This window comes from Phyllostomus hastatus, unplaced genomic scaffold (genome assembly GCF_019186645.2).
Source record: "Phyllostomus hastatus isolate PE091 unplaced genomic scaffold, TTU_PhHast_1.1 phas_contig_40, whole genome shotgun sequence".
Lineage (NCBI taxonomy): Eukaryota > Metazoa > Chordata > Mammalia > Chiroptera > Phyllostomidae > Phyllostomus > Phyllostomus hastatus.
In genome coordinates, this window is record NW_025333872.1 from 30,860,369 (window position 1) to 30,875,088 (window position 14,720).

The 14,720-nt window shown below is 37.9% G+C and overlaps 1 protein-coding gene across 1 annotated transcript in view; it reads right to left on the reverse strand.

Annotated features, from left to right (window-relative positions):
- Nucleotides 1-14,720, reverse strand: part of TMEM30A (transmembrane protein 30A) — a 39,427-nt gene extending 24,707 nt beyond the window's left edge. Inside the window, exon 1 of the mRNA XM_045843459.1 lies at nucleotides 14,368-14,720. Within this exon, the coding sequence (XP_045699415.1) occupies nucleotides 14,368-14,604 (237 nt within the window). The 5' untranslated portion in view covers nucleotides 14,605-14,720. The remainder of the gene's footprint in view (nucleotides 1-14,367) is intronic.

Sequence of the window (14,720 nt, forward strand, 5' to 3'; positions counted from 1 at the left end):
GAAGTTCAGTGCCCAATATAGAAAATAGTCATTGCTGTGGCTGGTGTGGCGTAGTTGGCTGGAACATTGTTCTGTAGACCAAAAGGTCACAGGTTCCATTCCCAGTCAGGCCAAGTACAAGAAGTTGAGGGTCCCAAGTTGAGGGTTCAATTCTCAGTCAGGGCAAGTACAAAAAGGCAACCAATCAATGTTTCCTTCTCACATCAATGATTCTTTCTCTTTCTCTCTCTTTTTCTCTCTGCACCATGCCCCTGCCCACCATAAAAGCAATCAAAAATGTCCTTGGGTGAGGATAAAAAAAGGAAACAGTCATTAAAATGGAAAGGCTGTTTTGATAAAACAAGTCCTATGAAAACATCAAACCTAATCAAGTATCCAGCAAATTTCTCCATGAGGGCTGATGAGCGGATGTTATCCACAGGGAGATGGTACCAAAAGGGACTATACCTCTAATTCAGGGCTTAGTACATGTACGAACCCAAAAGATAAATGAACTTTGTATTTAAAATAAAGCTCTGAGTTAGCAATAAAGACCTGAGAACTAATCAGGGGTTCTCCAGTGAAGGTATCTAATTGTTCTATAGTTTCCATTTATAAGACAATTGGCAATTAGTAATAAGCAAAATTCAGATCTCAAGAAACAGAGAAGTGGAATTAGATTGCTGAATGGAAACTAAAGAATTAGGTTTTATGACTTGGAGCCACTATAAGCTAGACCAGTGTAACTTCGTAGCCCAGGTGACAAAATGTGCGTAGAGCTATGGAGAGGGCTACTCCAACACTATTCTAGAATTCTTAGTAATGGCAGCACTGAAAGCTTCAGGAGATGATACCTTAGCAAGGACACTGGTATGGGCATGAGGTACACCAATACCAGTAGCAACAAGGAAGCTCATTCAGTTGACATTAGGTAGGACTGGCATCAGCTAGGGGATAGAAAGGGCATGACATTACCCCTGCTCTAGGTGATCAGAGCAGATACTTTAGTTTTATAAGTCATACTAGTGCCACTGGTATGATACCACAGCAGCAAATTCCTCTTCTGTGTCACTGAGAGATCTTAAGGAAAAAGGAGAAGTCTTTCAAGGCTGAGCAGTCGTCCACATTCTTGCCTCAGAGGAAGTAATGCAAGTTACGTTGCTTCCTACCCAAGGCTCAAAAATGAGGGATGTCACTGAGCTTTCCACAGAGGTTACTATGATTGTAAGCTAAGTCATCTGTATAACTCAGGCTCTCACAGGAAGGAAGATGAGTATGGATTGTGAGAGTGAGATGAGATGTAAAAGGGGCACAATAAGGCAGCAGGGTATCCTGCACTGAACACCATTTTGGAAAGTATTTTAACTGCTTCCTTTTCATAAAATAGGTTAAGACATCAATGTAGAAAAATTCCCCTCAAAAATGCTCATCAGATAGAGGTGATGGAGGAAATAAACACCCATATTCAAATTATTTAGTGACTCTTAAAAGTTAGTAGTTGAATGAATTTTTAAAAATTCAGTCGCTATAGGTTATTTTATTTTTGAAGATTAGTTTTAAAACATCAACAGCTAAGTTCTAAATTTATAGCTACAGAACAAATTAATAAAATTCTATAGGCCATGTGAAATTTGTTGTACGTTTCCGTAACTTAGAGAATCTGAATAAGAACCACAGAAAAGGTTTTTACTTCTAATTCTATTAGTAAGCCTCAATCTCACACTTGTAAATGAGAAATGAATAAATTAGGTAACATACAAATGTAAACTACCTTTAAAGAAAGGACAGCAAGAGCAAAGCTAGGTATTATTTCCCAAATGTCTACTCCATCCCAGAACTGTTCTTCATCTGTTACAGAAAGGAAACAGATTCACAGGTTAAATGACTGCCCAAAACCAAACACCCAGTATGTGACTATATCTGCTTCCTAGTGCTACTGTAACAAACTACCACAAACTGGGTGTCTTAGAACAAGAGAAATTTATTCTCTCGTGGTTGGAGGCTAAAGGTGTAAATTCAAGGTGTCATCATGACTACACTCCCTCTGAGATTCTTGGTAGGATACCTTGCCTCTTCCTAGCTTCCGGCAGGGTCTGGCATTCCTCCGCTTATAGCTGCCTCACCCCACCTCTGCATCCATTATCTCTGTCTTCATGTCATCTTCCTTTTGTGCTTGTATCTTCTTATAAAGACACCAGTCATTGGAGTTCTAGCTAGGATAGAGACATAGGTAGAAACCCTTCACTTCCTCTCACAACCAGAAGGAGGATAACAACCAATTTAAATCAATAAACAACAAGAAGCACCAGAAAATGAAACTGCATAGAACTCCGACAACCAAGGAATTAAAGAAAAAATCAACCAGAACAACCAGACCAGTAAGGCAGACCCGCGGGGTGGGCAACTCAGAAAAACCACAGCGAGGTGACTGGGGGGCAGGGCTGACAGCTGAGCTCTGTGGAGCTGCTAGGGAGGGACTGACTTAAGGGAAAACTGAGACTCAGAGCTGACTGTGAGCTGTGGCTGGGGTTGCCACGGTGGGAGATACTTCCAGTTTGACACAGAGTCTGTTGGAAAGTGTGCTAGACAGGAGCAGGCGAGCTGCGCTGTCCCCTCTCTGGCCCCTCCCCCACAGGCAGGGCAGCAAGGAGGGTTGCCCTGCCTGGGTGAATACCTAAGGCCCCGCCCTTACAATTTATCAGCTGCACCAAGACAAAGAAATATGGCCCAAATGAAAGAACACAGCAAAAACTCAGAACTAAGAGATGAGGACATTGCCAACCTAACTGAAGGAGAATTTAAAGCCCTGGTAATCAAAATGCTCACAGAACTGATTGAGCTTGGTCAAAAAATAAAAGATACCCAAAATGAAATAAAGTGAAATATTCAGGGAACCAACAGGGACAAGAAGGAAATCAGGATTCAAAGCAAGGGAAGAAATAAACATCTTACTGGATCAGAATGAAGAAACAAGAATCCAAAAAAATGAAGAGAGGCTGAGGGCTCTCTGGGACTACCTGAAATGTTCCAATATCTGAATTACAGGGGTGCCAGAAGGAGAAGAGCAACAGCAAGAAATTGAAAACATGTTTGAACAAATAATGAAGGAAAATTTCCCCAATCTGGCAAAGGAAACAGACTTCCAGGAAGCCCAGAGAGTCCCAAAGAAGTTGGACCCAAAGAGGAACACACCAAGGCACATCATCATAAGTTACCCAAGATTAAAGACGAAGAGAAAATCCTAAAAGCAGCAAGAGAAAAGGAGACAGTTACCTACAAAGGAGTTCCCATAAGGCTATCAGCTGATTTCTCAAAAGAAACCTTACAGGCAAGAAGGGGCTGGAAAGAAGTATTCCAAGTCATGAAAGGCAAGGACCTCTATCCAAGATTGCTCTATTCTGCAAAGCTTTTATTTAGAATGGAAGGGCAGATAAAGTGCTTCCCAGGTAAGGTCAAGTTAAAGGAGTTCATCATCACCAAGCCCTTACTACATGAAATGTTAAAGGGACTTATCTAAGAAAAAAGATAAAAAATATGAACAATAAAATGACAACAAACCCATAACTATCAACAAATGAATCTAAAAGAAAAGAAAAACAACAAAAAACAAAAATTAAGCAAACAACCAGAACAGGGACAGAATCAGAGAAATGGACATCACACAGAGGGAGTTCAGTGGGGAGGGGAAAGGGATGAATAGAGGGGGAAAAGGTACAGGGAAGAAGAAGCATAATTGGTATACATAAAATAGATGGGGAAAGATAAAAATGGTATAGGAAACAGAGGACTCAAAGAACTTGTATGTACAACCCATGGACATGAACTAAGTGGAGGGGGGGATGCTGGAGGGTTGGGGGGCAGGGTGGAGGGGGTATAAAGGAAAAAAAAAACTGGGAAAACTGTAATAGTATAATCAATAAAAAATACTTAAAAAAAAAAAAACAGTCAGAGTGGATAGGAGCCTAACCAAATGACCTTAACTTGATTACATTTACAATGACTATATTTCCCAAAAAGTCACATTCACAGATAGTAGGACTTAGGATTTCAATGTATCTTTTGGGGGGGACAATTCAATCCATAACAGTGATAGAATCATGTCTATCTAGCCCCAAAGTTAGTCGTTTTTCCATTAGACGGTACTAATCCTTTCCATGATCTTGAATATACATACTATTCAATTATTTAGAAATATGGAAATCAATTTAAAAGACAATATATTTTAAAATAAAATTAGCACCAATAGTTGATATGCTAATGTTTTAAACAGTACCACTAAATGTTTGTATTTTTCATCTAAGATATAGATTAAAAACAACTTTGTCATTAAGTAGATATTATCCCAGGACCATGTTAACTTTCAGAGTTTCCAATAAAATTTTATAATACAAACCTTCATAAAGTTTTTATATATGGAATTTAAATCATTTCTACACAAAAATAAATTCCAACATTAAGTTTTAGTTTACCCCTTAAAAGTCTTATTAAGATATCAAGTTATAAAAACTTCCTAGTGCTGGCCAGGTGGCTCACTTGGTTGGAGCATCGTCCTGTACATCAACAAGTTGAAAGTTCCATCCCATCAAGGCATGTACCTAGGTTGCAGGTTCAATCTCAGTTGAGGCATGGTGGGGGCACCTGCAGGAGGAAACCAACTGATATCTCTCTCTCTCTCTCTCTCTCTCTCTCTAAAGTCAGTAACACATCATTCAGTGAGGATTAAAAAAATTATGAAAATAAAATTAAGTAAATAAAATAAAAACTGCCTAGGCCAGACCTAATGAAAAGGGCTTTGCTAATTATGCTCCATATTAGATGACAAGGTGGCTCATAGGAACATATAAGGAATCAATATGAATCAAGTAGGGTTTTCTATTTAGAGGCAACAGACAGTGATTTCTATTTGAAAACATTGGTTTTGGATAGTCGTACAACTGATGTTCAAATATTAGTTGTTTTACCTGTTTCTGGTGCTACTTTCTGACAATATCCTCATGCAGCCTTGTATCATGTGACATCCACTATACTACCCGCTTCCTAAATTGTCACTGGTCTTATCTCCACCCCAGCTCAATTTTTGTATTCCAAGGTACATTCACTTGGTTGTGTTTCTTCCTTCCCAATTGAAACTTTCATGATTTCTGTTTGAAATCATGGTGATCTCAATGGTGAAATCATGCATGGCTTAATTTTCAAAACATATATAACATACATGATTTGTTCATCTTTTTTGGTTATGCTTTACTAAAAACAACTTTAAAAAATCAGTAATGATGGTTCTTTGAATTCCTTAATCTTACACCAACTGTGGTCTTTTGAAACCTGTAAATGGTACCACCATTGTCCCAAGCATGCAGGCTCAAAATCCTGACACCATTTGGCAATCCCCAAGTTCTGCCAAATCTTCCTTAACAATATACTTAGTATCTCTGAATTTGGCTTTCATTGCTCCCAGTACATATAAAACTTAGAGACCTCATGCCAGTTTTTTAAAAGGAAGAAGAAAAGGTACATTATATCTTTTTTAAAAATCAACTAAGAATAATTTTTAAAAACTTTTTCATAATTAAATATTATCATAGATAATGTAAGACCTGAGAGCTCTAAACAGCCAAGTTACTCAGTATACTGATGAACAATGTTATTAAAAGCTATAATGTCATGTAATCGTTCTTATACTTTAATTAATTTTAGAAATTAAACTATAAATCTATGTAGTTGATAAATGGTCCATGGTTTACGAATGTTTAAGAACTAGTAAGGATATAACAATACTTCTTTCTAAAATATTGGGGTTCCAAAAAATTGGAGGCAGGGTATTCTATGTCATTTTTTAAATTATGCACTCCCTCCCTTTGCTGCAATATTTGCCCATCAGTCTGTTTATAAATCTGTTTTGCCTTTAGATACAGATGGATACAAGTTTCATCCTGCAGTATATAACATTTTCCTTGGCTAATTTCACTAACTCCTTCAGATCCATAATAATATTCAAATGTGCAATAAACTGCTTTAAAATGTATTGATTGTACCAATTAAATTTAATTAATTCATTCAAATATCTTAGTCTCTATTAGATGTCAAGCATTGGGCTATATATAATGGGAATGCATTGTTTGTACTACAGAAGACCTTACAGACTAGTGGAATAAAAAGTCACATTAGTCACCCTCGATGATGTGGCTCAATAGATTGAGCAGCAGGCTGTGAATGGTGGGGGGGAGGGGCAGAAGTGGGGGGAGGCAGAGGTGGGTTTCACTACTGCTGGTTCTGATCCTGGTCAAGACACACACCTCGCTGGTGGGCCTGTGGACCAGGTCCCCGGTTGTGGTATATGTGAGAGGTTGTGGTATATGTGAGAGGCAACCAGTTCATGTATCTCTCACACATCAATGTTTCTCTCCCTCTCTTTCTCCCTCCCTTTCCCTCTCTCTAACAGTAAATAAAATCTTTTTTAAAAAATCTACATTGAAAATAAAATATAAAGCATCCTTCAACCATTCCTATTCCCCTTCCTTGAGTGTTCTTCACAGCACTTTTCATCTAACATACAGTGGGTTAAGGAGTTAATGGGAGATGGGAATGGCTATTATCAGTAAATGGGGACATCTTTCTTTTCAAACAGATTGTGTGGGAAAAAAGAATAGCAACTAGCACCTAGAGGAAATAAAGCAAGTGGTCAGAGTGTTAGGATCTGAATCCCAGCTGTGTTACTAAGCAAATTACTTAATTTCACATTAAATATCCCCCCTCTAAAAACAAAATGGAGAGAACAACAACATTATCCTTATAAGTGTCACTGTATCAAATGACATATATAAGATTCTTAGCAAACACTTAAATAATATTGGTCATTATTAAATTTTTATTAATTAAATAGAATCAAAATAGGACATTATCATTTTTTAAAGAAAAGAAACTGGAACACATTTATATGCTGAACAAAGAAAAAAGACAGGCTGAAGAAAATAAAAGAGAATATTCCTTCTCTAACTTTTTAAAAACCTTATCATCAATGCCCTATACCTGATTTGCTTTTCATACACAAAACAACACATAATGGTTTTTACCATGAAATCAAGTTCAGTTCAATACTATAATCATTATTCAATCATTATAACAATGTAATCATTATGCAATGTCTAAACTACTAGACTCTGAAATCTAGATGACTCTGCTCCCATCCAGCCAACCTAACATTAACACCAAATAAATCTTCCTATATATAGCCCTGTGTTGCAGAGCCCTATGTCAGCCCCTCACCCCAATTTCTGTGCCACCCTTCTTCTACAGTATATGACTCTCAACCACTAGCTGAAAACCTTGTTATCAGAATGAAGACCACATTTCTCATCTTCCCTTACAGCTTAGTATGGCCTGTTACTAAGTGGAGGTAGTATGTGACAGCTTCCAAGAACCTCCTTTAAAAGGCTTTTATTCGTTTGTCCTTCATCCCTTCTTCCACACATCCCTTCTTTCCAGGTGGTAATCTGGAAAAGGCTGTGACAATCAGAACTCTAGCCTCCATTCTGGACTGTGAGCACTGGAGCCAAGCCTAAGAAGGACAGAGCAATAAACCACAGTATGGGTTCAGTAAACAGAGCCTCCATACTAGCCAGGGACTGCATTTCTAAGAGATTTCACACGAGAATGAAAACCTTACTCATTCATTGCCAAACCCAATCCTAACTTACACACATTGTGTCAGTCACGTTACTTTTCCAGTGTAATATATTCATTATCAAATACAAGTTTATCTACCACCTGGCACCAGGTGATTTGCCTTTGCTCTCATTTTCTCTAGATACCTTTTGATTGCCTGTTATTCTATCTCTGTGCATATGAACCTTTCTTGAAATGTTCCTTAGTACTGCTATTGACTGATTCATCAAGTTCCAGCTCGGAGCCCACCTCCATCACAAAGTTTTCCACAATCTTTAAAGAGAGATGTGAGCTTGTCTTCCTTTGAACTACTAAGGCCTTTTCTGTCTGTGCCAGTCACCTAGCAATGTTTAGTTTTTACGTGTCTGATTCATCTCCCTCAAAAGATTCCAGGCTGCTTAAGCTAAGCTCTCTGCTTCAGGGGAAAAAAAAAAAAAAAAAAAAAAAAAAAGAGACTCAGTCTATCATCCACTATACCCACAACTGGGCTTTGCATATAGAAAATGTGCAATGTTGATTAAAACTCCTGATAAATTTAACTCTGTCTATGAGTTTTTACCACCAAAATACTAAAATATCCTTCATCAGCTAAAATTCAAGGGTAGTCTGACCTGAATGTCTAGGTTGTAAAGAAATCTATTGGGTATAAAAACAAAGTTTTACTTTCCTTTGTATATATACCAAGCAGTGGGATTTCTGGATTATATGGTAGTTATAGTTTTTAATTTTCTGAGAAACCTCCATATTGTTTTCCTTAATGGCTGTACCAATGTACATTCCACAAGAATTCCCTTTTCTCTACACCCTCACCAACTGCTATCTCTTGTCTTTTTGATAAGAGGGTAGAGTTTAAGTGTTCTCACAACAAAAAAGGGGGGCAGGATACAACTCTACCTTAAAAAAGATAGGGAGAAAAAAGAATTTATACTAAAGACAATAATAGTTCATGACTTATCAGTGAAAGAAAGAGGCTACCAGGTGGGAGAGAAACCACAGTTCCCTTATTTTAAAAAATTAATACTTATTAAATGCCAAAAGCATGCAGGACACAATGCAGAATACAGTAAGTTGGAAACCTGTCCATTAGCTTACACACAAAACACAAAGAATCAGAGGAAAACTGAACAGATATACATGAGGTTAGTTTAACGGTTATCATATTTCTCAGCTTTGTTTGCTACCACTGCAATTGTTCCTCTAAATCAAACTGGCATTTCTTCTTGGTAATCCTAAAAATACATCCTATTCCTAACCTATTCCTAAGAAACAGACTGAATTTAACATGGTGGTAAAGGAGGAATTTGAAGGACACACAATTTTTACACTGTATAAGGACTGGAAAACTTGCATTTTTTAATGTAAATCTGTCTTAAAGGAAATCAATATAAGACCTAAACAGGTCACTCAACAAAATGCTAAGTAATAAGGTAAATCATTTTAAGTATTAATTAGATGGCATTTTAAGTACTCTTTTGAACTGATCATTCCACACTAAAGAATTTATCAGGAGTTGCCCTGGCCGGGTGGCTCAGTTGGTTGGAGCATCATCTTATACACCAAAAGCATACGGGTTCAATTCCCAGTCAGGGCACATACCTAGGCTGCAGGTTTGGTTCCCTGGTCAGGGTGCATGCAGTAGGCAACCGATCGATGTTTCTCTCTCACATGGATGTTTCTCTCTCTCTCTCTCTCCCTTCCTCTCTTTCTAAACTCAATAAAAACATAACCTCGGATGAGGATTAAGAAAAAAAGGATTTATCAGTAGTCCTTTCTAGAGGCTCTAAGGAAGATAAAAGCTAACTAAATAAAACTTTCAAAAGCAATTTTCTCTAGGTTGCCTGAACTTTAACTGACTGTGACAAAGAAAGGAAGAATGATGTTGCCTGAGCCAAGATTAATGGTAAATTCAGCTAAGGTATTTTGTATCTATTAAATGTGTACAAAGAAGGTAGGACATAAGCAATTGTCAGAGATCGTTATACCTAACTGAAAGGTTACTGAGTATTAGAATATAAATTAAATACTGCTGTTTTTGTAATAAATGCTAAATTTGCCAGCATGTTTCTTAAAATTTGACGTCAAGGGCAGGAAATTCTTTTTTGTAAAGGGTCAGAAAGTATTTTAGGCTTTACAAACCAAGAGGCAAGGCCAAGGACATTACAAGGGGTGATGTCCCCCCAAAAAAACGGAATTATTTTCTGGACAGCGGGCCTCTTGTAGTGCAGGCTTCCCCCACTAGGTGAGTGTTCTGGGAACCCATCTGCATCAGTGCACCAGCTGGCTTTGTTTCCAAGAGGCTGCATTCAGCTTCAGTGAATATTTTTGAAGACTCTTTCAGTGAGTTTGCCCATTTCATGACAGGTGATTTATGAGCACACGTGCCCACACCACGCTAAGTGTTCAGCAGTTTTTGACCAAAAATGGCATAACCCCAGTGCCCCACCCACCCCTATTCACACCCAATCTCCCCTTGCCCAGTGATGTTTTTTTTTGTTTCTCCCATGAAAAATGTCTTCAAAGGGAAATGTTTTACCAATGTGGAAGAGGGGAAACAATAAACTGCAGAAGCACTAAAAGGCATCAAAACCCACAAATTCAAAAACTGTTTAAGCAGTGGGAAAAAAGTCTTGATAGGAGTATTGCATCAATGGAGAATATTTTGAAAGTGACAAGTTTAAATATATAAAAATAAGCACACAATTTTATATAAATAAATTCTCTTTTTGGGGGGTCCCTCTTCAAATGTAGGCTGTTATATAAACAAGAGAGAAAATAAATCGGCACCGATTTTTATTGATGAAATTCAAAATATAATAAAAATTGTGTACAATTTTCTGCTAACACAGGTCTAATAAGAATGGAACTATTTTTGGGGGGGAGGGGATACATTATGCATAACGGGCATTCAAACTTAATGTTCCCTGTCATCAAATCAATGGTAAGTGTTCATCTGTAAAACCATTCTCAGTTCCTGGGCCTTACAGACTGGTCTGAATGGCCATATTTACTTTGTCATGCCTTCCTCTAAGTACTACAGTTATCAGAGTAACAAAACACTAACATCACAAACCTCTTAATTTCCCAGAGTGAGCTGCTAAGCAACTGTAATTCATTTGAACACTAAAATCTTTAAACTTCTAAACATAAAGTGCTTAATCTTTAACAATCTACAATGCAACTTATGCTTCCTTGAATCTTAGCTATAAGCTAAGTATAGACAAAGAATACTAAGTGAAGAAGAGAAATTAAATCCCCTTAAAAATCTTAGAATCTAAGAAACCAAGCTGCACAAGAGTAAAAACAATAGATAAAACTACATTTTTATCAAAACCAAGAGAAAGAAAAAGGATTCATGGACGTGGACAACAGTGTGGTGCTTGTAGGGGGAGGGGAGTTGGGTGGAGGTGGAAAAGGACATAAGAGCAATAAATGGTAATGGAAAAAAAATACAATAAAAAAATGGGAAACAAAATAATCAGGATTAAATATAAAGTGAGGAAAATGAGACTTGGGGTTTCTCAAACATGGGGATGCTAATCCACTAAAATTAAATAAAAATATATTCTGAACTTTTTTGGCAATATTAATTTGAAGTAAATGTTTAGTTTTTAATTACTCTGAAAATATCTTCATTCGATTCTAATCATTAAACTATAACTGTTATTGCAAAACTTAAGAATACCTCACTGGCCCTGGCTGGGTGGAGCGTCCTCCCATACAACAAAAGGTTTGGGGTTTGATCCCCAGTCAGGGCATGTACCTAGGCTGCAGTTCAGTCCCTAAGTGGGTGGGGACAGGAGGCAGCCTATCAGATATTTCTCACATCCACATTTCTCTCGGTCTGGCTTTGTCTCTCACTCTTGCTCTCCCTTCCTTTCTCTCTAAAGCCAATGAGCATGTCCTTGGGTGAGAATAAAAAAATTTTTTTTCAAAAATGAGAAAATAAACTAAGAGGTATGAGCAAACTATAGTATGAAAGAACATGTTAGCAAGAACTTCTGGTTATCCATTTACTTTAAATGACCCTCAACATTATATTAAACTAAACTACCATAGTGCCTCACAAAGGGCAGAGAATAGGCAGAAGCAAGCACGTGTTTGCGAAAGCTCCCTAGATTTGTCCCACTATAAACTCCAGGCTCAATTCAGAACCAATTCTCTACATATATACAGCCAATTGAAAAAAAATTATTCTATTGGCACAACTTATGTTAGTGTAGATTATAAATTTCCTAATCAGTCCTACTTTTCATTTCCTCTAGTTCCAAAGGTGATACAATTTGGATACGTAGCATTTTTAAAAAATCACATTCAAGTTGGAAGTCATACAATTTTAAAAGTTAAATATCATCTTAGAAATCATCTAGTCTGAATCTTTTGGTTCTTCAAGTAAAACAATGGAGACGCAAAAATATGCCTATAATGACTAAGAGAGTTACACTTCAACTCTTTAAGGCCCTGACTTTTAACTTCAGTGCCCTTTAAACTAGACTGCAGCAGGCTCTTCAGGGTGTTTGAAATCAGAAGCATATACATGAGAACTATTTAAGAAATTTCCATTTCACCAACTACTTAGTGTGAAGGTGAAGAGCCTTATTTTATTTCAAAACCCAAAGTTTTAAAGAAAGTAAATATTTATTTTCATAGTTGTAAATATTAACATAAGTTGAGTTTTGATAGTAAATATCCTCATACAAAATTGCAAATTATTGCTCTGGCTGGTGTGGCTCAGTGAACTGAGTGCCAGCCTGTGAACCAGGGTCACTGGTTTGATTCCCAGTCAGGGCACATGCCTGGGTTGCAGGCCAAGTCTCCGATGGGGCAGAGGGTATAAAAGGCAACCACACATTGATGTTTCTCTCCCTCTCTTTCTCTCTCCCTTCCCCTCTTTTTAAAAATAAAAAATAAAATCTTTTTCAAAAATTGCAAATTATTGCTACTCATCTTAATATCTTAAGAAGTTTAAATAAAATGATCAAATTTCTAACATTAATTTTCTTAACTACTAACACTGCAGTAAGAATCCTCATGTAGCGTAAAAGCTTAAGGTTGGGAATAAAGACATCTGGGTTGGGTTTCTGCCTCAACTTTACAATATTCTTCTAGCTTACTAGTGAATGCCAGCCTCTCTGGCTCCATTTGTCATCTCCTAATTCGGGATCATCATGGTAACAGTAGCTGTATATTATACAAACTTAATTCCAAGAAACTTATCTACACTTTTTCTAATTCTCATTTTAAATAGGCATTTTTATGTATTTTACAGATAAGGAAACTTGAGGATCAGAGAGATTAAGTATTCCAAGAAAGTGAGCTGAATTTAAACCCAGCTCTGGCTGCCCCAGCCCAGAGCCCATGGGTCCTTTCAATAAATATACCACTTTACTAACATGTCTGATCCTAGTGTAGCTAGGAGAACACATACTACATTTGAAGGGCTATTAGGGAGATAGAAACAATAAAACAAATAAAAATACATGCTTAAAAAAAACCTGACACTTTCTCTAGTTAGTAAAATGAAAACGAATTTTAGTAGATTTAAAAACTATCCTATAGATTCTATTTTTATTACTGTTATTAACATAGAAGTGAACACTGGACAATTAAAGACATAATAATTTTGTTTTTAGAGGTAGCACTGTAAATTAAACTATAAAACAGGGATCTTATGCATATTCCTGCAGTTAAAATTACCCTGAGAGCCTCATTAAATCACATGAATAAAATTAGAGGAGAAAAAAATTATAATAACCTGATACAACCAAGGAAACCAGGAGAACCTGGCACCAGTTACTGCCCTTTAAACAGATAAAAATACCCGCAGATATTCGAGGAAAGAGATTAGCAGATGTTTAATAATGGACATCTATACCAAATATTTACATTCTATTATCAAACTATCTTCACTACTGCAGATGGATGAATATACTGACTGCTGCTTTGACAATTCAAGATGCTTCCCCAAGTTTCTCCAAAATGTATTATATCAGTAAAATGTTTAGTAAACAGTGTATGGTTTATTCTGATTACTAACTTTATTTAAAGTTTAAAATCGAGGGGAAAAGAAAAACTAGGGTGAATGCAGGGCATTGTTATTAATAAACACAGCCTAAAAGCAAAACCGGAATTGAAGTTTCAGGTTACCTTTTACCTGTATCATGCCCTACAACTACAAGCATCAATTAGCTCCAAATAAAAGGTACTGTGCACACTTCGGTCCTTTGCCCTAATATGTGATCTGATAACACATGACAACCTCTTACTGATATAAATCACCAATACCTCCATGGCTCTGAGTCCTTTACCCTATAATGGCCAAGGTGTTAATCTCTTAGGATAATTCCCACACAAGTAATAACAATCTGACCACGTCAAATCTCCTGGAGTAATATCTAGATATAACCATTTTTTCCCACTTCTTTGTCCCTCTCCTAACCTTCGTTGGAGGAAAGACAAAACAAAACACCACGGAGCCACACAAACTCTCCATTAAAAGGGCGTTCATCTGACCCACCCTCTGCGTTAAACATCCATTCCGCCTCTAACTCTGTAAATCGCAAATTCAGAAAACCTGCAGAAAGAAAGAAGAAACTGAGCAAGACAGAGGTGTGGGGGAGGTGAGGACCGTGGGTCAACCTCCAGTTAGCTGAGGGCTGAGTGGAGCAGGCCGGGAGGATCCCGCTCCCCAAAGCAGGGCCAATTCCTACCGCCGCTCGCCCCCCTCACCTCGATCTCGCGGATATTGTTGGAAGTGACGAAGATGCCGATGCCAATGGGGATGAAGATGAGGCCGATGATGAAGAAGGTAGGTAGTACCGTGCCCGCCGTAAGTATGGGCTGCCAAGCCGGCAGCCGTTGCTGTTTGAAGGCCGTATTATCCGGTCTCCTGTTCTTAGCGGTGCCCCCAGGAGCACACGGGGGCCCACCATCCACTTCATCCTTCGCGTTGTAGTTCATCGCCATGGACCCCCCGGAATCGGCTCCGCGACACTCAGGTGGACTGCCCAAGGGACCCGCCTGCTGACTCTGGCAGTAGACGCGCAGGCGCGGCTGCCGCCGCGACCTCCTAAATACAAGCG